The 26,453-nt window shown below is 35.4% G+C and overlaps 1 protein-coding gene across 1 annotated transcript in view; it reads left to right on the forward strand.

Annotated features, from left to right (window-relative positions):
• Window positions 1-268: 268 nt before the first annotated feature.
• LOC149533339 (pentatricopeptide repeat-containing protein At1g11290, chloroplastic-like) overlaps window positions 269-26,453 on the forward strand; it is a 56,583-nt gene continuing 30,398 nt past the window's right edge. The window contains exon 1 of the mRNA XM_089803119.1: window positions 269-2,528. Coding sequence (XP_089659245.1) covers window positions 663-2,528 — 1,866 coding nt within the window. The 5' untranslated portion in view covers window positions 269-662. The remainder of the gene's footprint in view (window positions 2,529-26,453) is intronic.

Below are 26,453 nucleotides of genomic sequence, written 5' to 3' on the forward strand. Positions count from 1 at the left end.
CCAACTTAACAACCACATAGCTATCTTTATGTAGTTTATTCCTTTGCTTAATTAAATAATTTTATTTTTTTAAATCACAATAATTGCTTCCTAATTTTTACTATCTTCATATTTATGCATATCTAAGCGATAAAAAATCAATTTGCAACATGTGTTGTAAAAAAATTAAAGTTCGGTAGACTAGAAGCATTTGCTACTCGATTTTACATTTATTAACAAAAAAAAATTTAGCGAGCAGAATATTGCTAATCGTGCAACTCCACCAACACATAAATTTGATTGGCTATAGATTCGATTAAACCGGTGTTTTTTAAACCCATGATTGGGGTCGGAAAACAGTTTGTCAGCATGTTGGAGGATTGAGGAGTTTTGAAGATACTGAAGCTAGCTTCATTCCTTTTGAATCTGTACGAGTTTTCAACTATTAATATCTGTATGGAGTATTGAAGATACTGAAGCTATCCTTCCTCCTGTATCTGTAAGGAGTTTTCACCTATTAATGTCTGTCTGATTTTGAAAGCTTCTAATCCTCCATTGATAAATTTTGGAGGCTTACATTCACCTGAAACTGATAAGGCTTTTGAATGAGTAATAAACTGTTCATGGGTTTCCCACTTGTAGACGTACACTGAATTACACCGCACTGATTAAAACTGAATAAAATGCCATTGCCATTCATTACACACAACCACTCTGAAGACAATTTTACATATCTCCAATTATTGCAGACCTGCATTCCCAAGAACGCGGTTTCACAAGGGAAAAAGTTCTACTCTTACATCGCTTACAGGCGATTTGCATTTGCTACAATCACAACTTTATATAATAAGCTTATTTACATGTATGTCAAGTGCGGGAATTTGGTTGATGCACGTAAAGTGTTTGATCACACGAAAGAACGAGACACCTTTTCATGGAATACGATTATTGCAGCGTACAAAACGCATGAGTGTCCTAACGAAGCAGTCATACTGTTTAACAAAATGCAGCAAACAGGTTTCGAACCCGATAAGTTCACATTTGCCACTGTACTTCCAGCTTGTGCCAAAATAGGAGCTTTGGAACAGGGTATGGGCATCCATCAAAGCACAAAGGAGAAAGGAATTTTATCAGATGTTGTAGTTGCAACTGCCCTGGTAGACATGTATGCAAAATGTGGAAGGATAGACAAGGCACGTGAAGCGTTTGACAGAATGCCTCTAAGAAATGTGTTCTCGTGGACTGCAATGATTGCAGGATATGCACATAATGGACTTGCAGAGAAGGCCTTAGAAACTTTTAAGCAAATGCAATTGGAAGGTATAAGGCCAAATGCCATAACCTTTGCCAGTATTCTCCCCGCCTGTGCCAAAATGGGGTCTCTGGAACAGGGTATGGACATTCATCAAAGCATAATTGACCTGGGATTTCTGTCTGATATTACTGTTGGAAATGCTATGGTAGACATGTACGCAAAATGTGGAAGCATAGACGAGGCATGTGAAGTTTTTGACAGAATGCCTCAAAAAAATGTCATCTCATGGAATGCATTGATTGCAGGATATGCACAAAATAGATTTGGTGAAAAGGCTTTAGAAAATTTCACGCAAATGCAATGTTCAGGAGTAAATCCGAATTCCACAACCTTTGCTACCGTCCTCTCTGTCTGTTCCAAAATCAGAGCTTTCGAACAGGGTATGGAAATCCACCAAAGTATAATGGAAGGGGGATTTTCATCAGATATTGTAGTTGGAAATACTCTGGTAGACTTGTATGCAAAATGTGGAAGTATAGACAAGGCACACAAACTATTTGACAGAATGCTTCAAAGAGATGCAATCTCATGGACTGCAATGCTTGCAGGTTATGCACAAAATGGATTTGTTGAGAAGGCTTTAGAAACTTTCAGGCAAATGCAATTGGCAGGTGTAAAACCAGACTTCACAACCTTTGCCAGCATCCTCCCTGCCTGTGCTAAAATGGGAGCTTTGGAGCAGGGTATAGACATCCACCAAAGCATAAAGGATAGCGGATTTTTGTCTGATATTGTAGTTGTAACTGCTTTGGTAGACATGTATGCCAAATGTGGAAGCCTAGACAAAGCACGCGAACTGTTTGACGGAACATGTCAAAAAGACGTGTTCTTGTGGACTGTGATGATAGCAGGATATGCACAAAATGGATTTGTTGAAGAGGCTTTAGAAACTTTCAAGCAAATGCAATTGGCAAGTGTAAAGCCAAATTCCACAACCTTTGCCAGCATACTACCCGCCTGTGCTAAAATTGGAGCTTTGGAACAGGGTATGAACATCCATCAAAGCATAAAAGATAAAAAGATTTTGTCCAATGTTGTAGTTGCAACTGCCCTAGTAGACATGTATGCAAAATGTGGAAGCATAGACAAAGCACGTGAACTGTTTGACAACATGCCCCAAACAAATCTTGTCTCATGGAATGCCATGATTGCAGGATATGCACAAAATGGATTTTGCAAGGATGCTCTCAAACTCTTTGAATTGATGAAGCACTCAGGAATATATCCTGATGCAGTAAGCTTTGCTTGCATTTTATATGCATGCAGCCATGCAGGTTTAGTGGATGAGGGCTGTACATACTTCAAAGAGATGTGTAACCGTTATTGCATTTCACCTACAGTTGATCATTATGTATGCATGGTTGACCTACTTGCTCGTGCTGGTTATTTGGAGAACACCCTAAACTTCATCATTAAGATGCCAGTTAAACCTGTGGAGGTTGTGTGGATGAGTTTTCTTGGTGCTTCTAAACAACATATGAATATAGGGTTAGGAGAATTTACCGCAATGCTACTTTTTGATATGTATCCTGAAAATGCTGCGACCTATGTTCTTCTCTCAAACATCTATGCAGAACTGGGCAGGTGGGGTGAGGCTCAGATGGTAAGGAGATTGATGAAAGATAGAGGAATTGAAAAATTACCTGGATGTAGTTGGATTGAATGTCATAAAATGGTACATGTTTTTCGTGTAGGAGATAGATCACATCCACAGACACGGGACATCTATGAAAAGTTGGAAAATTTGGCCTCGGAGATGATGGCGGCTGGTTATTCTCCAGATTCAAGAAATCTACTTAGTGATGTGGAAGAGGAGGAAAAAGAATTGTTTCTTTGTCATCACAGTGAAAAGTTGGCGATTGCATTTGGTTTGTTAAACACACCACCTGGTACAACTATTAGAGTTGTTAAGAACCTTCGAGTATGTGCTAATTGCCACACTTCAACAAAATATATCTCTAAGATTGTTGAAAGAGAAATAATTGTGAGAGATGCAAACCGTTTTCATCATTTTAAACAGGGAGAATGTTCTTGTGGAGATTATTGGTGATGCTAAATGTTGCAATCTGAAAAATATGCATGTGTATACTAATGTGGAGTGTGTTAGGCTTGCTATAACAATGAAGGGGCAAGGTTTTGTTTTCAGTTTTAAGAATTTTTTTTTTTCTGATTGTATGGCAATCTAAACTGTGTTGTTGGCTTTGTAAAATTAGATGTATGGACTGCAATGCAGATCATGCTTGTATACAGAGTATCTGTTGAAGATCTGTTTCATGATAGCATGGACATTTCAAGATGGTGGAACAGGAAGAGAAGAATGCAAGGTTTATCATACTAGGAATCCGAACTCAAATTCTAGGTTGACATATCTTCAAGCTATATATTTTTATGATAATCTACAAACAAGAAGCACACGCCTAATAAAACAATGCCAAGTTCAATTGGCATTTTGTTATTGATATCTAGTACTTGTTCTACCATCTTGGGTTAACCAAGAACGTCCACTATGCATTCATAATGCTCCATTCTTGGCGTAATCCCGTGATAGCCCTTCACATAATTGAATTACTCAGGCACTTCATCCTCAAACCTACATGCAAACAAAATACAGAAAGCACACACCTTTGTCAAGTTCAATTGGGATTTTGTTATTGAAATTTAGTGTTTGTTCTAGTAGCTTGGCTCAACCAAAAATATCCACTGTATTCGTAATGCTCCATTCTTGGGGCAATCCTGTGATAGATCTTCACGTTATTGAATTACTTAGGTGCTTCATCCCTCAAACGTACATGCCAACATGTAAACAAAACACAGAAGTAACATGGTTTGGCCTAAGATTTAGTTCTTTCATTTCTTGTACAAGTATTAGGGCCTTCCTATCATAACCATGAGCAACATATTTTTCCCTGAACATCTCATTGGGAAATTTTTTCAATTACTTCATAAGCGTTTTGTATGCTCCAACATTTTGCATACATGTCAACAAGAAAAACTCCTCAAAAGGATAATGGATTAAACCCTACTTTTAATTATATCCACATGTATCTCTATCCCTTATATGAGTTATAAGCACAATTTAGTAGTCGGTAGAATGCTGGAAAGTATATTTGAGTTGAGATTTAGATCTTCCAGTCCTTTTTCTTGTTAGAGCTTCAAGGCCGCCTTTGTTCATTCACTTTTTACAGACTGCTAGTTTCTATTTAATGTCAGCTTTTAACCATTACAAATCCAATAGTTAAAAGGTATTTTTTAAACATATAAAATTTAAAGATATAAACAGCCACATATATTTAATTAGCCATCAAATGCATATACTTCTAGCAAGAACTAGCTCTTGTAATTAACTTATAGCTATTACTCGTTACTTCTATATAATTAAAATCTGAACCTAATCTTTATAGGATCAAGTTGTAACATTCAAATTGTAAGCTGTAGTCACTACAACGATTAATGCTATTCAGTGATTGCATGCTCACAAACTAACTACAAATGTCAAGTACTGCCATCCATTAAGAGCTTCAAACAAGGCTTAAGATACCAAGTACCATGGCTCCAATAAGATTTGATATTATTTTATTAGACTTTTGGCATTAGAAACCACAATGTCTAGAGCCTGCATAACATAAAGGAAAAACCATTCAAATATAGCAAATAAATCAATAGATGTTCAAGTAAAAAGTACAATGCAAGACACTATAAAATTAGATATACAAGACTTGCTTATCATAAACACCAAGATGAACTTATAATGCCTTATATTGGCCATCATTGAAGGGCCAGGTCCCAGCTAGATTCAGGCCATGGTCCAAAGCTTCTTTATAAAAATAGGAGATTCTACTTTTTGGTGGATCTGATGCTATCTAGCCATAACCAAAAAAAAATGTGTGCCTTATGTCACCATGAAATCATTTTCTGTAGTCTGTTAATAACAAATAGAACACAACCACCACAAAACTCATCATTTGAGAACTACCCATTTGAGAAACTTGCCCTAATGAACTTACCAATTACAGAAAATCACAAGAAAAATGATGCCACAAAGTACACCCCTTTTTTTCAATCATCTCCTCACATAATCACATTTGCTGCTTTGTACAAGAGTTAGGTTTCCTCACAATTAGAGCTGTGCCACACTTATCTACCACTATAACATGAAAAATAACCCATCCTTCGACAAAATCCAAGCCTATAAACCCAAGCTTTTCATGCTTCAAAGATCTTTACATGTAAGGATAACCAAGGGGCAAGAAAATTGGAGTTCCTTCTACCAAAGCAATAAAACTCAAATAAATAAAAGTACAATTTATTAATGCCTTCTTAGAAGAGAAACTAGCACGTAATGAAGACACAGAATCTTAATTGGCTTTCCCTTGTCAGATCACACATTCTACAAGCGTGTGAAAGAACTACATGACATGCATCCAACATCTCTTCGTTGATTGCCATTCTTGAAAGCAAGCGATGTAAACTAACCTTGTATAGGTTTAAGAGTACGACACCAAAAAATGGTATAAAAAATACATTGCATCACTAGTTTAAGGCAAATATCTGTGAAGTCCTAAACGAACATTAAGGGGAAATGTCAAATACTTGCTTAGCTATTTCTTCCAAGTTAGATCCAATCCCTACTATGGTTGATTACTGGAAATGGAGCTATAAATTAAGAATGTGATTGTTGAACTCGATTGACAAGGAAAGCCAGATTCTAGGGGCCCGTAGTCTTCCGGTTGAGGGACTTTAATTGCTTATTTACTTTAAAAGGGTCAAATAGCTATTATATGGTTTAATTATAGAATAGTATTTGTAAACAAATTATGGTGTGGAATTGTTGCTTTGGTCAAAAATCAAGTATACCACAATTTGGGGAGTTTGCAATTCGTATTAGAGTGTTGATCCTACCAGTTTGCACGGGAAATGATAAACTTGATTAAAACATATATTTAAATAGTAGTTCAGGATCTCTAATGATCATATGAAATGATAGTGTTATGTTTTAAAGTGACAATCCACAATATATCAGCTACCAACATACTCTCTAAGAATCAAACAATATTTGGTCTCTTATATTGCAAAGTGACAAGCGTAAATGAAAACCAAGAGAACTGAATGAGTCATGACATGGCAGTATTGTTTACTATTGAAGAGAACAGTAAACTCTAGGTCAAATATGGACAGTATGAAGTAATGAAAAGAGAGTAAAATGTTGTTCACAAATCTGTTAAGACAGTGGTAGTGGATGTGCAGGAAAGTATAGGAAGTGTTCCCTAATGAATAACTATAAAAAATTGAGACATGATTAGACCTCACAGATACTATACATGTCAAGCAATTGTGGGTAGTATTGAATGCGGTGACAAGCTTCTAATAACACATGGTAAGCCTGGGATTCACCATAAGTAACAATGGCAAGACACTAGTAAAAGCAATATTGGAGGATGCTGGACATGACGATATTAAATATCTACTGCAGTAGAAAACACCATGAAAGATAGTGAAGAGAAAGTGTTTCTATACACTCATAGTCATCATTGCCAAGCATAATCATCATTAAAGTACAACCTTCACAAAGGGACAGTCGTCTAGCCTATAATCATCAAATATAATTTCTATAGGCATATTTCAACCAACTGTAATTTCAGAGGCATAATTCAACAATGAAATTTATTAAGCTTTCGAAATAAACTCAGGATATTATGACAGGCTCAGATTTAGAAGAAACTATAGACATGGCCGAGAAACTGATACCCAAGCTGAAGAAGGTTAGTGCCAAACAGCAATGCATTTTTCGTGATTTGGACTAAATATTAGAGAGTTCTTTTCATTAAATTACCTTCACATTTCCTGATAGATGTGGTGTTGTAGATGATGTCTGAGAATTCGAGGCAATTATTGTCATAGTGGTAATTTGTTTCTAGTCTAAAGCTCACAGTTTTTTTTTTCGTTATAGATCCCTTTAAATTTCCTTAAATTTCCAAATCACATTAACAGTCTTGATGTAAAAACTAAATTGAAAAGATTCAATGGAACCATTGAGAATACATTCAGAGCAATAACACCAAACACAATCTCATTAGATTAATGAAGAGTAGCAATGCACAAAATGAGGCAGATTTAACAAAATTCACCATGTGCCGGAAGTGCATTCTTGAAATGAAACTAGAAGGATTTACAAACACTTTTTTTCTTGAATAGTCTAACACATATAACCATTAAAACAGTTTGTTTAAGGTTGAATCAACACCAAGACATAATTACTGAAACCTGAGATTCTATTTAAAATATGCGCAAAAATGTAGCCAAACACCCTTAGAAAAATGGGTGAAGATAAGTAGATACATAAAAACAACCCTGTGTCCAAACTGAAAAGTTAGTCCAATGAGATCAGATCATTTTTCTGTTAAGACAGATAACTGATCAAAAGGTAGAGATTCTTGATGGGTATATACTATAATATCATTATTGCTGATCTACATCCCATGGTTGACATTCAGATCTAGAAAAGTCAACCTTACAAATGCAGGAGTAGTTGTTCCTGGAATCGTCTCTAATACATCAGTGGGAATAGTCACAGGAAGGAATTTAGCAAGGGACAAGTTGCTTGGACAACAAGAAGTATGGTGTTTTAGGACATGCACAGTAACTTGTTTTATTGCAAATCACTGTGATCATTAGTGGACAGAGGATTTTAGCATGTCTTCAAATTACTTGAGGTCAAGCTACCAGAAAACAATTGCTGTTTGTTGAGACTATGTGCAACTTTAAATGTCTTGTTGGTCACTTGGATTTCTTAGACATATTCTTCAATGTGATTAACGCTTGGGCTACTTTCCAATTCAAGGTGATACAATTGTCTAATGTTTAGATGAAATACCTAAAACTATTAGGATTCAAGAGCAGGAAGCTCTATTTGTAAAAGAATTCAAGTGTGAGATGAGGAACATAGGGACTTTGTACCTTGACTACTGCTTAAAGTATGTAGGTGGACAAGAGAAGGATTCAAGTTCTACTTTAATTTTTGTGCCCTCTCAAGGAGATCAATCAGCACCAGTAATGGCATTTTAAACAGGCAAGTGACTCTAGTTACAGAAATAAAAGATTACTTCTCACAATAAAAAAAATTAAGCAATAGACACACGAAAGGTTAAATATAAAAAGTGACTTGGGGTTGACCTGATGCCATTCAAATAGAAAATCTGTCAGATGTGGAAGAGCCCATAATCTCTTGTAACAGATTTTATAAACTTACTAACTACTTTACAAGTTTCAAAGAATCCTCATCCAACCCTGAGTTGGCCTAGTGGTGGAGAACTTGTACTCTTGAAAGAGAGGTCACAAGTTCAAATCCCACTGGGGAGTAGGGTATGTACGCCTCGTTTGTAGCGCCAAGTGTCTCTCAAAAAAGAGTACGAGGTAGTCCCATATCACTGTCACCATATGTAAACCCAAAAACTATGGCATAGTGTCGTGGACTATAAAACCCACTTACTTTTTTTTTTTTTCCAAACCAACTTAATCTTTATTTTAACCAACTTCCCATTACAAGCTATGAGGTATCTTTCCTATTATAATAAGATTTTATAATGAGCACTCCATTACAGGTCTAATCTTTCAAAAAGTGGGTATTCATTGCATTAGAGTCAATCAAGGATTTAATCTTCTCCATCGAGCAATTTATAAATTAAGCTTAGTAGTTACATGCAAGATCACCGTACAACCTTGGGACGTTAGGTTTTCTTGTGAGCATGTATTAAGCAATGCGTCAAACTCCTTACCTTGAATTGCATCTTGATACAAACTTTTCATCCTAAGAGCTTTCACCAACTATACATATATTTGTTGACATTTTTTTTCATCCTTTAGCCCATCACAGAGATAACTAGTCAAAGACATTTTTCATGGGCTAAATTTTGTTTGTTTTCAGTTAGGAATTGTTGTGTATTTTTGACATTCTCAGGTGCTTGAAAACATTGTGTGTTTTCACATGTTGTAGGAGTTTGGCGTCAAAGGAGTTTGGCTTATCGTAGGAAGACTTTTTTTGCTCATTCGACATTTGGTGGCCGAAATTGCAGTGTGTTTTCAACTTTTTCGCATGATTGCAGGTCAGTTGGAAGAGATAGAAAATCTTGTTGTAATGGTGCGAAAATGTTACATCCCAATTTTTGACCTAATTTGAAATATAGCCGTTGAGGTTCACATGAAGTCAGTTGAGAGTTAAATTGGTTATAATCCTGTGAAATGATAAGATGTGTAGTGCCTCTCCCATTTGACTTTTGTAAGTCATCCTGATGGATGCGACCTTGATGATCTTTTGTTGTGATGGATCATGATTGTGACCTTGAGTGGTCTACACCGTTGAGGTGTTTAGATTTATGTTTCTTTATTAGTTGCGTTGATTATGCTTTTGATTGATCTTTGAGATTATGATGTGATTTTTGGTTCACTCAGGTTTGTGCCAGTGGTTACCAGGATCGATGTGGTATCATGAGGTTGTTCCGTGATTACCTTGAGATGTGTGCAGAGATTGCACTGTGTACTTTTTACCATGCTACACTGGACTAGGTTCCTGTAGCAGTGGTTAGTCATGTTTATGACTGTGTTTGCTTATGTGTTTTAAATGCCTTTTAATGCAGAGTAATCAATCATTATTAAATGCACAAGTAATTAAATGGATTGTTCATGTGAGATTATTGGGTTATGTGTTGCGAACATTTACCTTGTTACATTCTGATAGAGAGATATTTGTTACTCATGTTATGTTTACATTTGAGATGACCTGAGGCTCAAATGTTACTCTTTGATTCCAGTATCATAGATATTAGACTACTATGTTGTTCAGTTAATCATATTGCATGATGATGCTATTTTGAGATGACAGTGTGTTTTATGATGATATCTGGTTATCTGGTATTTGGACATACCTCTAATTTTGTTATGTGATGGATTTAATGCTATGGTTATTTACTTCATTCCTGCGTTGCTATGCCTTTTGCGAACGTGAGTGATGTAAATAGATTATTTTAATATAATTAAATAAATGGTTAAATTAGATGATTTAATGCATTTATTGCTTCGGCTATGTTATTATATGCAATTGCACTTGATTGTGTTGTTTAGTGTGCAAGATTTATATCCCTGGCAGTGGCACATGGAGTTAGTGATTCAGCCATTCATATTTTACCAATGTCGTCCTTATATGGTCGACGTATCCTTTATTAAAATGTTTAATTTAAACCTTTCGGTGATTATTAAATCCGAACTCATTTGCATTATGTGATTAGACCAGTAAGCGTGTCTGTGCATTTAGAGTTTCGCTTTGTCGGAAAACTTGTTCAGGAGATTTGTGTTTTTGGGTTCTCGGGCTTTTTAATTGTTTTATTTTAATTTCTGGCAGCTTTGCCATAGATGAATTCCTATTTATAGGAATAACCTGTTTTCGTTTGGGTCGATTCGGGGTTTAACTAGATTGGCTGGTTAAATGCCCTAATCGATTATTCACTCGAAAAGTGAATAAGTATCCAAAGAGGAATTTAATTCCTCACTTCTCACTTTCAAATTGGAAAGTTGGAGAGTAAAACCCAAAATCCTCTTCATGAGGATTTACTGTTTTGTTTGTTGTGGGAGCTACGGGCGTGGGATCGTCGCGAGGTTGAGCTCGTTGGATCCAGCTCGGGGAAACCTTGGATTGCCGCGATTTTCAGCTACTTCTGTGAGATATTTATTTTATGGTTCAGATTCCCGTTTTACCCTTTTGGCTGTGAGGTAGGGCTTTCCTGTTTTATTGTTTCTGCTCCGTTTCTGCTTCTGTTTTTGGTAGCCGTTTGCTTGGAGGCTGAGAACTAGTGTTCCCCTCCGTTTCTGTATGCTAGTTCTACCCAGTTGGGCGGGTATGAACATTTCCCTGTTTTTTGGGATGAGGGTTTGGGATTTTACGCCATTATGCTGGCCATTTTTGCATACGGTGTCCAATTTCATTTTTTTTGGATTTTTTGGATTTTTGAACCCAAAGGCCAAATGGGTTTTAATTTTGAAATTTTCCAATTTTTTTGGAGTTTTCACCTCATTTTGCATGCCGCCCTATTTTCTCAGGTTTTCTTGGCACATTGTGGTTCGTGGACCTGGATGATCCATTTGGATATCAATCAGACCACTATTGCACTTTTATGTTGCATTGGGATGCGTGTTGCATCTGTACTCCCGACGTTGTGTTCGGTTGAGTGATTTTATACCTGTTATGGTTTTTGTTGGACCTTTGCTTTTGTTTCATGAACGCTAGGATTTGTGTAGAATCCATACTCTCGGATTGAGGCCGGTTGAGTGAGTTCATGATGTGTGGTCTTGTTACATCATTGAGATTCGTGTAGAATCCATACTCTCAGATTGAGGCCGATTGAGTGATTTTATGATGTATGGTTTTATTGGCTTTGGGATTCGTGTAGAATCCATCCTTCCCATGTTGCTTTCAGTTGGGTGTTTTTTTGGCTTTGTGTTCTCATTCCTGTCCTTGTGTTATGATCTTCGTGATGGTGGTGCGCCACACACGAGTACGTACGCGTACATTTGTTAGGTGACTTGCGAGGCCTGATCTTCCGTGGATTTGCTGGAAGTTATGATCATTGGGGTTGGGATGGGAGTATGCATGCCCACAGGTACTTGTCGTAGGATGAGCACGGGTAGGGTAGGGTAGCATATGGAGGGGGCTTCTACCTCGCAGCCTGGTGATCATTGTGCCTAGAGGGTTGGCGAAGGAAGCTTTAATTAAGTGAAAATTAAATATAATGTGTGACTGGTAATAAAACTTAAGATAATAAAAAGGTTTGGGGTGCAAGAGCCTTTCCGTTGAGGGATGTTGAATCTGCGCAAGTCCTAGCTTGGGCTTTTTGATGCCAAGCGACTCTCCATGATGTTAGTCCCTACATAGTAGCCTATTGAGTGTCTGACCAGGACCTGTACTCCTTGCATTGTCTTAGGTTCTTGGTTGCAGCCATCATACTGTCTGGCGTGAGTGTTAGCCATGGATGTTGTGTTTTATGTGTGTTTGTGGTTGGATCATTATCTCCATCAGCACGGCGGGTGTGGACCTATGGGTGCCACATGGTTGGGAGGCGTAGCTACCTTTACCACTGCTAGGGATCGGTGTACAGAGACGATCTTTTGTGCTAGTGCGACTATTGCTAGATGTTTTCACCTGGTACTTCGGGTTTTGAAGTATGTTTTTTTGTGATTTATGCTTTCATTGGGATGCTTGTATATCATGTTTAGATGATGTTATTTTATTTGGCGCATTCCCTTATTATGATGTTTAGCATATGATTAGATGATGTGATTTGCTTTAGTAGTATATTTGTTGCTTACTACTGTTTAGCATGTGATAGGTGATGTTGTTTACTGTAGGATTATCTTATGCGTTATCACTAGCATGTTAGATTTTTTTATGCTGTTATTATGCATGTTTTAGTAGTGACGTCCCTATTACGATAGTACCGACGATTTGGTCGATGGCTTGGGATGTTACGTGTGGGGGATGGCTAGGACCCACGATGGTCGTATGATGCTATTGACGGTTGGGAGGAACCGCGTACTTAGTTCGATTGTTCAGTTCATTGTGATGTTGCTTTTGTTCTGTGCAATGCTTATTTTCAGTGTGTTCTTTGCTGTTGTAGTTTAGATGGTTTGGTGTTCTTCATTCTGTGTTGTTCTTGCACTCGAGTGTTCATTCCTCGAGCCTTTGTGGATCCAGTACTCCCCGATGTGGAGGTTCTTTTGTTGGTTTTTCCCCATTTTTGAGTTCTGGAAGTGTTTTTACTTTTTATGGGCGATATTTGTTCAACATTGTGCGACACTGATAAAGTATTGCACGCCCATAGAAAGAATGTCGTACGATACTATAAAGTGTCGCACGCATTACTGGAGAAGTGTCGTACGACACTGGAAGAGTGTCGCACGACTTTATGAGAAATGTCGCGCGATACTTTTCCAGTATCGCACGCCTTCTTGAGAAGTGTCGCACTCAGTAAGGGAGAAGTGTCGCCCTCCCTTAGTAAAAAGTGTCGCACGATTTTTGTGAAAAACCTGCGCGTGCCATCAACGGGCACTTTTCTTCGTGATCTGATCTTTTTGAGAGTGATTTTGGTTACCCTTTTGGCCGTTCTTCGAGCCTATGCTGTTGCATTTTGAATTCGGGAGGTTTCTTTTGAAATCCAATTTTTGGGTTTCTGTTGTAGTCCTTCGGGGTTTAAAATATATCGTTTAAGTATAAGTTTCCTTATACTTAAGATATATTTTAATATATGCGACAAATCGTTTGAGATAGGTTTCAGACCTCTCAGAGATAAGTTATGGATTCTAGGAAATTTCAGGGCTTCAAAAATCCAGACTTAGCCAATTTTCAGGGCTTCAGGATTTCAGGCTTAGCCAAATTTTGAGATTCTGCATTTTACCCCAGCTTGGTGTTTTTTTGATGAGTGGTTGTTTCTTGTGCCCTCATCATGTGCGTTGTCGTTGTCGGCTTTGTTTGTGTGTGTCAGTTTGGTAGTGACGTTTGGAGATTCGTTGGTTGCAGGGATTGTGATGAAGTCTTCCGTTGCGATCGTTGTGATCCCTGTATGATGTTGTCATGTGCATTCGTACTTGTAAAAAAAAAAAAATTCTTGGCTTGATTTGAATCCTTGTTTCCAAGGATCTCCGGGTGGGGCATTACAAGATGGTTAGTCGTTATAATTATTTATCACAAATTCATAAAATTGAATGGGTGGTTAGTTGTTATGATTATTTATAACTTGTTATGATAATATGATTTAATTATGGAGAACGTCCTTGTAGGAAACACGTCGAAGGGATGGAAGCATTGTCAAAAAAGAATTAGTCATAGGAGCATCATTGTCACTAGGCAGATGGGTTGAGGACCTAGCGACTTGAAACAGAATATATCTGTGGGACCCATATGAGCTAATTAAATAAATAATTTGAGGAAACATAAATAATTGAGTTAAAATATAAAACATACCTCAAAGGATTTAACATGATCTTTTACCATATTATAATAATAGATATATCTAGATTCTATATACGTACATATAGATATAAAAATGAAATGACACCATTATATTATGATAATTTAATAAAGTGATGTCACCTCATTAATATTTACATGTACATATATAAATATAAGATTATAATAATATTCGAATTATAATCTTCCAACTCTTTTTCTTTCCATTTTAATATTCTTGCTTTTAATCAATTAACACTTGGCATGATAAATCGATTTAATATTTGGCACCTCGAATTGTCTTATAATCTTTCCAACTTTATCTTCTAGCCTTTTATTTATCTTTCTCTCTTTTTGTTTTAATCGAATTATTGATTGGATTCAAATGGGCTTCTTTGTAACTATCGAAAGTCGAGAAGCCATGACTAGTATTTTATATAGAGCTATAATAGAAGCCACACAAAACGCAACTCCCAGCCTTACAATCTCCTATGATCATTTTCGTATACATTGCAACAGGCCGAGTTCCATATTATCACAACATTTTACCTATATCCGTCCATACCCTACCATTTTTTAAATCAACTTGCTTGATTTTGGGTGTTCAACTAAGTCGTGCAAGGATTTCGGCTGGAAGTCGTGAGGGTGCCAAGTCCAAGCCAGGGTCTTCCATAAACTAGGTTACGAAATGCTTCAAATGTTTTTATTTACTAATTTTTCCCTGAATGTAATGCATACTGTAGCTGGCTATGCATGATAATCAGTTTTGGACAGAGATTATCATATGTAGTAATGTTGTTGGTTGCCATAAAATTACATAGAGTCTTCCATAATTATTTTCCTTGTATGTATTTTTATTCATTGTAATCTCAGTCCATTAGTAAAGAAGTCAATGGTAACTTTAGGCGATCAAAATGATGTACATGAATCGTCCCAAACAATATGAATATCAATAGCAATAGCTATTATGTTCCTAAACCATGATAAATGCATAATATGAATAGTATACTCATCTAGTGCACCTGGGAATCACCGGCAGTAAAGCTACAATGGTGAAGAGGTGAAAAGGGGGCAATGACCTCATAAAATCTAATGCACGTAGGATTCACCAGTTGATAGCCATGAGATGGTGAAGACGTGGAATGAATCTGCAAGAATACAGAAGAGAAATCAGATATGATTAAATTAATTAATTAAACAACAAATTCTATAATCTTTAAAAATATCCTTTTCAAATCACAAATTGTGATAAGCTAGAACATATATATTATTCATGAATTTGTTGGGAATCAACAGACAGAGCCAATTGCTCTGAGATCCGAACACCTAAGATTCACCAACTATATAGCCATGGAAAGGGTGAAGAGGTGAGATGGAGTCTACAATGACTTAGAAAACAAAATTCAGATATGATACATTAAATCTAGAATAATATCATTTAATAGCTCATGCATGATCCTATTATTGTAACTCTTGCTATCAAGTCGAATAGTGTGTTTAGATACCAGGATGCTCAATGGGTGACAAGGTGTCCCCTATCTATTCTAGGTAGGGAGGGTCTTTCTCATTAGAGATTGTGTGGGGAATAAGTTAAGGTCCAAGGTTAAGTGGTTAAGCTTCTAACAATGTTTCACCTCTTCTCAAGTTGTCGGACGCACAACAAACAAAGATAAGTAATACATTCAATTGTTTGTCAAAAAAAGGTATTATCAATTTTATGATGTATATGCAAGAAGGTAAGAATAATTGAGTTATTTCATTGTTACAATTATTTTACACCTAAATGCAAGATATAGATTTATTAATTATTTTTCATTTATATGAATATTGAATATGAGTATATCTTCTAATCTTGAGTTATTGTTATAGTTAAGCGATTGAAAGGAAATTAATGATACAATAGTATTTGAAACAGTAATTGAATTAGTGGTATCTAATGTCCTAATTGATACAGTGGTATCTGATACCCTAAATGATTTAGTGGTAATTGAAGCCCTAGGTAATATAGTGGTATCTAAAGCCCTAAGTGATCCAATGGTAATCGATGCCCTAATTGATACACTGTGTGTGATGCCCTAATTTTAAAGTGGGAATTAATAGCAATCATTATTTGATTTTGATCTAATAGTATTTGTGGACTAATTTGGGTGACTGCAGAAGCATCCCTACAACGATTTCTCGATTCCAATTTCATGGTACATGGATTTTAATTTCTATAGTAAATTCATTGATGTTATTTTAAGTTCTTAGTTAAGAAATTTTGTTTAACTGATTTTAACCGTCAATCTCTTTCATATGAACGAAACTGATTTAACTATCTTCCTATTACATTGAAGTATAATTGAATTCCTTTAAGTATGTTAGTTGTTAATTAAGACTCGGGAAATTGGGTTGTTACAAAAAGTCAAAACTATTGTGTGTTTTCAACATTTTCACATGATCGCATGTCTTTTGGAGAGAATGAAATATTTAGTGCGATGGTGCGCAGGCCAAAAATGTTGTGTGTTTTCATGCCCGAGTTCATTTTTTTTGATGACTATGATAAGACTTGAGAGTTGAATATTTATTTCCAAACTGCTTTATTGGGTTTTTCACAAGACGTAAATGTTTTTCCTTCTTGTGTTGCCACTTGCAAAGGGTATGGACATGATTTCTTGGTTGGGGAAGCATTTATTGGCCCATTTTCTGTTACTACATGAGCAGATCTTTGTACAAAATCAGAATTTATCTTATTTTTTCTTGATTTACACTTTGTAATCTTAACGAGTTCAAACTCAAGTGTTGTAATTGAGTTATGCTTGATATTTTTAAAAGGTAGTTTTGTCCATATTTTTTGGATTCTTCTCTGTTTGTTCTTTGTAGTAGCATTATGCTTTGTAATTGTAGCTTCCTTCCTTTTACCTTGCATAAATAGAATTTCAGCTTTACCTTTTCTCACATTCAATCGTATAGGCATATTGTTGCCTTATGTTGAATGCTTCTTTTGTCTTCCTAGTTTATATGATGTGTCAAATAATCTCATGAATGCTACATTGTGAAAGCCACTTTCCTTTTGTCATTTTATTGAGTCTTAGGGTGATTAATCAAAATTGAGATCTGTGTATTTGAACTTTTTATTTATGTTATATGTATTGTAGTTAGAGATAGTAATCAAATCTTAATCCCATGCATCACCTTTCAACATTTACATTTCATGCAATCCTTCTCCCTTTTCCTCAAAAGTTGTAGTTTAGGTGCATCTTGATTGTAAAGAAGCCAACCTTCTCTATAGATTCAGCCTCAAATAGCAAGTGTTGCACTTGGAGGTTGTTTTCATGTTATGCAAGGTTGCTTGAAGGTCATACCTCAAGCGTGGTTGCAAAATTTTGTGTCTACAATTTTTGGGATGCCCGGTTGGACTATATTCAAGCTTACTAAGAAGTCTACTGGTTTATTGGTGTCAATTAAAGGACTTCAACTTCTATGCTGAGAGGATAGTGCTTCTTTCAGCATTTTAGCCTTGAAGAGGCTCATGTTTTAGCACTTGGGGACTCCATCTCTACATTTTATTTTTTAGACTAGATTTGCTACAATTCATGCCTAGAATTCAAACAAGGGCATCTTCTATAGGCAATTTCTAGTTTACCCTGCTCCCAATTTCAAGTTCTAGCAAAAAAAAAAAAAATTCCTTATCACTAGAAAGAGATACAAAAATAATTGCTCCATCCCCCTAGATCTCTTTCTACTCCTCCAGTTGCTAGATTACAACTTAGAACTCCATCAATTCATTTGAATAGATCATTGTTCCATATGGTTGTCCCTAGAAATCAAGTTTTTGCCACCTTTAATGGTGGCAACCCTCTCATATTGGCTCAATGGCATGACATACCTATAGCTGTACTTAAAAGTGTACTAGACTTTACCAGTAAGACCTCTATTTTCCCCATAGAGCATATTCAAGAAATTTCAAATATCTCTAATATCCACGGTATCAAAAAAGATGATGTTGTTGTTAGAGTTTTGGCATAATCACTAATAGGAAAGGCTTTGCAATGGTACAAAGGATTGTCACACAACTCCATCCATAGCTAGGATGAGTTAGGTGAAAGACTTTGCAAACATTTTGAAGGTGAAAGACTTTCTCACTTTGGGAGTAGCTGACTACAATTAAAAGAGCACCCCATGAGTGCATGACAGACTTCAACCATAGATTTTAGAAAAAATGGGATAGAATTCTTGTTGCAATGAAGCCTCTTCCTGGTAATGCTTTCTTGCACTATATCAAAGCATTTGATAGTGAGATTGCAACTACATTACAGACAATGGGAGGAGATACTCTACTAGTTGCATATGATTTTATTATAAGAGAAAAAAAATCTTTGATTCAAGAAGGAAAGCTAGCTCCAAGAGCTCCAATGCCTCTTTTCCCTAATATGCCTACACAAAAGCATATTGTGGCTCATATTCCTACTATAACTAAAATCTAGCCTCTTGCCATTGCTCCTTCAACTTCTACATCTTCTAATGGGATAGAGAAAATTGAGGCCATGTTTCAGGTCATGTTGTTGAATATACATAAGAAGTTTCAAGATCAAAGATTGGAGATGCAAAGTATTAAGCAAAATATTGGTCAACAAAATTTGTTATTGCAGACCCTTGGGAATGAGGTGACAACACTTAAAGGACAACAAGCTCAAAGTATCAAAGTAGAGGGCCCTCTTGGCCTTATAATCAAAATTTACCATCAAATAGGCCATCACATCAATTACCAGCTTCATGGAGCCACAATACATCTTTCAATAATGCACCACTTGCAGCCACTCAGACCAAGGCACTTGTTTCCCAAAATAATCTTTCTTGAGAGCAAGAATGGTATTGGCCTACTTATCAATACAATGATCAGGGTGCATTTTCTCAAGCTTTGACTATTGAAGGGGATCCAACAACTTCAAGACATTAGTATGATAAAAATTAGTTTGATGTTGGATATTAGGCTCAAACACATGGAGGCACTTCTTATGCTATTTTTGGTCAGGAGATTTTTTGTGGTAGTTAGAAGAGTAGAAGTTTTGTAGACATACATGCCATAACCCCAAGGAAAGAAGACAAGTCAGCTGCCCTAGTTCAAAATCAAAATAAACAATTACAAGAAGCTAGAAGATTCTAAGGCTTCTCTTGAATCAATGAAGGGTGGATCACTAGATTCAATCATCCCAACACAACCCAACATGGAAGGAAAACAAAGTAAGAAAATAAAGCCACCTCCCTTTTATATCTCTTTAGTCATAGGAGACAAAATAGTTCATAATTGCATGTTAGACTTTGGTGCTACTACTTTAGTCGTGCCTAAGAGGGTTGTTGATCAGCTTGGCATAAAGTATGAGCCAATGACTAAAGGGGTTACCTAATTAGATGGCACTTCTTGCAAGACAATAAGGGTATTGAAAGATCTAAAGTTGGCCCTGCATGCATGTTCTGGCTACACTGCTTAGCAAGACATTTTTTATAGACCTCCCTGCAAGATTTTCCATTTTCTTAGCTAGAGATTTCACTAATAAAATAAGTGGTGGATTTATAACATCTAATTGGTCATGGATGTCTCTTAGAACTAGACATGGCACAAAGACTTCCATAAAGGAAGAGTCCTTTTCCATTAATCATTTAGAACCTTACACGATCAGTCCTAAAAACATGAATTGTACTCTCTCTTTGATGAGGAGGAAGAGTACTTTGATCCATTCAAGCATATGGATGAAGTTGAGCCATGAATCTATGTTATCCATGAGCAAGATGTTATCATTCCAAATCTAATGCAAAGTGTAAAAGAAGAAAAGGGATAACAAATATTTCAAGATCTTGATCCTAATTGGAGGGAGGATGAAAGGCTAGTTGGTTTATTTCATAAAATCCTTGGTTTCATTGTTGATAATATAGAGGTTCTACTTGGGTTAGCATTAGCAGAGGTTTTTGAGCAGCAAGAACAAATGGATCAACTAGAAAGAGTGTTGTTCTCTCGAGAGGTTGATGATGATATTTTGGTCTTCAAGGATGTAAAGGGTGATTTAATTCATCAAATTGGGAAACATGATCAAATAGAAGGTTCCCCTCTTACATCAATTCCAAATGGAATGTTGTATTGCAGTCAGTTGGGTAATGGTGGGAGGATGATGCTTGGACATGTCAAGCACTCCAAGAACAGGAAGAAATGAAGCTATTTCAACATGTTACATGCTATTTTCCCATAGCCAATTTGAGAACCATATTTTAAAGTAAATCTAGATTCATAACATGATGACAAAGTGGTAGTTATAATAGTTACTTCACATGAAAGAGAAATTTATCAACTTATTACAATTCATTATAGCAAAAACTAGTAACGAACTAATCCAGTTCACATGAAAAATAATTATAACTTTCATATATTTTTTCTTTTCAATTCTATTGCTATCTTCAAAGATAACATAATGAAATATCAATTTAAATAATATGATATAGAATGATGACAATGATAAATGAAATGTACGAAAGAATCAAGCAACATAATGAAATATCAATTTAAATAATATGATATAGAATGATGACAATGATAAATGAAATGTATGAAAGAATCAAGCATGATACATGAAGCATATGATAATCAGTGTAATGAGAAAGACTCAATATTGGGTGGAGTGGAGAAGCATTGCCATGGGCTTAACCTCACAACCATAGACCTTTACTTATCCTCACACAATCTCTTTCAAGAAAGACCCTCCCTACCCCAAGGTTAGACTTGGGGCACCATGGTCTTGCCACCCAAGCATTCTGGTATTAGAGTGTTGACTAAGTAATAGAAAAGGTTGTGGATATCCTCCATCAACCTCCCCTTTGTTAGCTAGCACTCTGACTTCTAGGGCCCATTTGGTTGCTAGCATATGAATTGAAAATTAGAATAGACAAATGGAATGGGAATGGATATGGGGAATGAGAATAGAAAAGGGCAATTCCAATCATGTTTGGTTCACTTGGAATTCGATTGGGAATATGTTAATCCATTGTTTGGTTGTACACAAATGGAATAGGAATAAGGTTAAGTTTTATATTTTTAAAAATATTTCTCTTAAATTTTTTTGGTTTAATTTATTATTTTTTCAATAATGATAAAAAAGTTAATTTATTTTCAATTTTATTGTATTCATTGAAGTTAATGAGAAATATATTTTATTTCATTTTTTTAAACAAATAAAATATAATTTAAAAAATGTTATAAAAAATATTTTAAAAAAGTTTTTAAATTTTTAAATTTTTTTAAATTATTAAAAAAATTAAAATTAAAAAAAAAAAATCAGAATGGCAATAGAAATGGACTATTCCAATAACAGATATTTTTTGGCATAGACATATGCTCATTTTAGGGGCAAAATTGGAATGTCTTCCTATTCCCAATTCTAATTGGGCAGACCAAATAGCGAATATAAAACATATTCTAGTTTTCTCTTCCTATTCTAGTCTTATTCTAGCAACCAAACGGGCCCCTAGTGATTGTTGTGACAAGCATGCCACTAACGTACCTTGGTCAAGGATTTTAGTGGGCTACTAATTATGCCTAATTACCCATTGTTGGACTTGAGAACAAGAGTTATATATTTGACAACCATGAGTTGACTCAGTTTTATTTATGCAATTTTATAATTAGAGAACTTTCTTTTCTGGCTCTCTTTTGTTCTTACAAGGATATTCTCTCCTCCCACCCTTTGACTTAACCATTCTAGTCTTAAAGGTGCTTCCTAGGAGATCTTGAGATAATATTCAGTTCTCATATCAATTTGAGTATTCTATATTCAATGTTATTTCAATGCACCACATGTTGATCTAATCTCAGAGGCATACTGCCAACACCTTTGTATAAGTCAGGATGAATAATTTGCACAATAAGTATTTTGATGCTTTCTTATAAAGCATATCATACAAAAAATCTTCCAATGGAATGTAAAGACAAATCATTTGCAATAATCACAAGGACAACTTATGATTTCCACAAGAGTATTATTAGAAAACAATCCATATGTATGGCAACATAATAAAGAACAATGATTGCATAACAATATTATCAGAACACAATCCATGTATGGAAACGTAATAAAGTACAATGATTGCATAATAATATTGTCAACAAATAATCCATATGTATGGAAATGTAATAAGGAACAATGATTGCATAATAGTATTATCAAAAAACAATCCATATGTATGGCAATGTAATACAAAACAATGATTGCATAACCTGCAATAAAAGTTGCGCTGCCTAGAGTAAACTTGAGATCATTGTCTTGTGATGTAGGTGGAATGCTCACTTGTAACTATTACCAAGAAAGTTGATAGAGCTGAGACTATCCTCTAGGCTCTTGAGTAAATGCAAAGCTTCTCCCAATGAACTGGATTGTTACCGTAGACCTCAGCTTGTTTCCATGAGATGAAAATTGTAGAGCATAAAGAAAGCTTTGAAAACAAGGGTACTTGCATAGTCTTGGTGAGTGCATGAATAATCAACCCGCAAACACACTCTTGGTTATAAGAAGAGTCTGAGGTGGTAGATGCAAGACCATCTATCAGTTCAAAAAGAAATTAATTTTCCAATCAATTAAAAGAGTAACACAATCGATTTGAATATTTAAAAATGTAAGCCCAATAAAAGATGGGAAATCGCTCAAATAATAAGGAGAAAATATTAAAGATAATTATAAAGGTTTTCCTTCCTCATGATTTTAAAATATATTGGCATCATGATATTTGTGCCACCTCTATTTGTGCGTACATATATACATATATGTGCATAATTTTATTCATACATTTCTTTCGCATTATCATATTGATTGATGCACATATATATATACATGTAATTACAAGTATAGATGTCAAAATAACATGGTGTCAATATATGGAGATATATCTAGGAGACTATACAATGATCTCAAATAGAAAAGGTAATAATTTTTATTATTTAAATGCTTAATTTTTTTGATAAGTGTTATGAACTGACTGGGTAGCTCATGGTTGTCCAAGGTAAACTCTTTCTTTCCTAGTCATCAAATTCTAAACTAAGATGGTTAGAATCCATACCTGATGACCTGTCAATGGACTTTTGGTGCCCTAATCCATATCTCTTGTTTAGCAATACTTCCCCCCTTCGCCATGTTCTACAACCAAGAATAATTTCCACAATAATAACATATTTTCAATTTAAATCAAGATAACTATAAAAGTTATTTTCATAATCATCATAATGGCTAACCACCATTTCCAATAAGCAGCTAACTTTTCTAACTTCTTTTAATATAATAAATATTCATTTTTTGTTAAAATTGTAATGAACAACTAACATGTCATCTTTATATGAATCAAAATGAACAATAGTAGTTTCATTTCACATGATCATAATATTCAACTGATTTACTAACCAACTAACATTCACATGAAATATATAATGGCTATATAAATATTTAAATTGGCAAAAAATTGGGATGTAACATACTCTCCCCCTTGTGTTTCATTGTCCTCAATGAAGTTTTTAATATAAAAGGAACAACATTCTAATTAAATAAACAATACAGGATCTAAGTAGCATTTCAACAGAGTTTATTTATGGTTCAATTAATTGAGACAAGGTGGGTAAATTTTTGGAAGATCTGATCATAGTCTTCCTAGGTAGAATTTTCCTTGGTATACTAGTCCCATTAGACCTTGTACTAGGTCATGTCCTGGTTTCATAAGTGAAGCTTATGCAGCTTGAGTATTATGTGCAGCTCTATTTCCACCACCCTTTTGTCTTGTACCTACAAGAGGTTCCAATCAATTATATGCTTATGATGGGCTATACATTTCTTAATAGGTGAATCCATTATGCATTGTTGCAAGGGTTGGACTCATGGAGGCAATACAAGTCTTTAGGCTATTGGGTTTATGACCTCCAACACCTCAAATGGTCCTACATATCTCGGGAGTAGTATGGCGTTCCTCCCAAACTTGATAATGCTTTTCTATGGTTTTACCTTCAAAATAACCTTTTCTCCCACTAAGAATTCTTGAGGTATCCTTTTTGAATCTGCATAACTTTTCTATTTTTCGTTTACCTCTTTCAGTCTTTGACGGATCTAAATTACCTATTCTTCCATCTCTAATAGCATCTCGAGTTTGATGATGATTTTGTCTTTAATTCGGCTCCAACTTATAGGGGTTTTGCACTTACAACCGTCTAGGGCCTCAAAAGGTGTCATCTTGATAGAAGATTGGTAGGAGTTGTTATAGACAAAATATACTAAGGGAAGATACATGTCCCATTGGTATTGTCGATGCATGCAATATACTCTTAGGGGATCTTCTAATACCCAATTTACTCTTTCTGTCTAGCCATCGGTCTTAGGGTGATAGGTAGTAGTGATATTTAGCTTGGTTCCCAAAGCCGAGAACAAGGTTTTCCAAAACCTAGATGTTATTCTAGCATCTCTATTGGATATAATCTTGTTTGGTTCTCCATAGAGTCTAAAAATTTCCTTGACAAACTTGTGAGCAATCTTTGTTGCTCAATTTGTTAAATTACCCAGTATAAAATAAGCCACATTGGTTAATCTATCCACAACTAATAAGATCATATTGTGTTTGGTCTAGGTCATGGGTAATCCCTAAATAAAATCCATGGTAATAATCTACCACTTCCATTCTAGAACCTCATTTGGATGCAATAGCACAGTTGGATAATGGTGCTCTTTCTTAACCCTCTGACATTCAAGGCATCCTACCATGTAGTCTGATATTTCTCTTTTCATCCCTTTCCAAAAGTACAAATGTGAAACATACCATTTTTACTATGCTGAAAATAAAGAACATATTCTAAAACTATAAGCAAATATCATAACAGAAATATATAAGTGATTTATAAATAAAACATGGAAACTATATTAAATAACAACTACATCAATTTCATATGAAAAGCAACTGAATTAACTTCCAAAACTAAATTCTATGGTTGCAATTAATTTTCATTTAACTATGTTTACATCAATACATTTCAAAGTAAAAATAAAGGTACATGCAAGTAAAAGATTTAGAATTCATACATGAACTAAAATAATTGTTGACAAGGTGTGCAAGTCTCAGCATCTAGTGAAGAGGAGAAGCATTGACATAGGCTTAACCTCCCAATCGTAGACCTTAACAAGAAATGCCCTCTCTATCTTGGGTTAGGCTTGGGGCACCATAGTCTTGCCATCCTAAGCATACTGATACTAGAGTGTCAGCTAAGCAACAAACAAGGCTGAGGAATTCCTCTGTCAACCTCCCCTTTGTCAAATAGAACTCTTGATCTCTAGTAATCATTTGTGGAAGCATGTCTCTAACCTACCTTGGCCAAGGATTTAGATGGGCATTCATTGACCCGATCACCACCACTCGACTTGACAACTGATTATATCTTGGACAACCATGAGCTTACTTAGTCTTAAGAAATTTATTTTTTGTTGTGTTCATATAATAAAAGATAATGATTAATAGTTCTTATTTCTTGTAGTATATCTTTCCTCTTCACCTATTTATACTTGGTTCTACTAGCCTTGGATTCATCTTAGGAGATTGCTAGTATATATCAAGTTTCGTAGAAAATAGAAAGAATAATTGAGGCTATTATAGCTGGCCTCATACAATGAAAGAATATTATGCATTATCAATTATTGTGATTTTTTCCCTTAAGGGATTATAGCAATTTCATTCCTATGGAAAGATACCCAAAATGGATAGATGTAAACTTGTCATTAATAAAGAAAGAGCAAGACTGATGCTTCTAGGATATAGAATCGAGAATATGAACATGATACTATGTCAAACATATAGAAAAGAGCAAAACCGATGCTTCTCGGATATGAATTTGAGCATATGAACAAGATACACTATCATTTGCAAGTGACATGAAATAAGAAGGGAGTTTTTGCAATGTAAAAAGGCATAGCATAAAATGAGAGTACCATGTGAAATGTTCGTGACCTGAGAATAGTTAACAAATGCAATCATTGAAGTGATCCTATTGTGCATGTTTATGACTTCTCCCTATTCAGCTCAACACTACAGAGTGATGTGGTACTGTAATGTTCCCATCATAAAATAAAATTATTAATCAAACTATTGTTAATGGGTCGATTGATTTATTATATCTCAGACCCATTT

Source organism: Cupressus sempervirens, chromosome 10 (assembly GCF_028749045.1).
Source record: "Cupressus sempervirens isolate cs-2001-9-10 chromosome 10, ASM2874904v1, whole genome shotgun sequence".
NCBI lineage: Eukaryota > Viridiplantae > Streptophyta > Pinopsida > Cupressales > Cupressaceae > Cupressus > Cupressus sempervirens.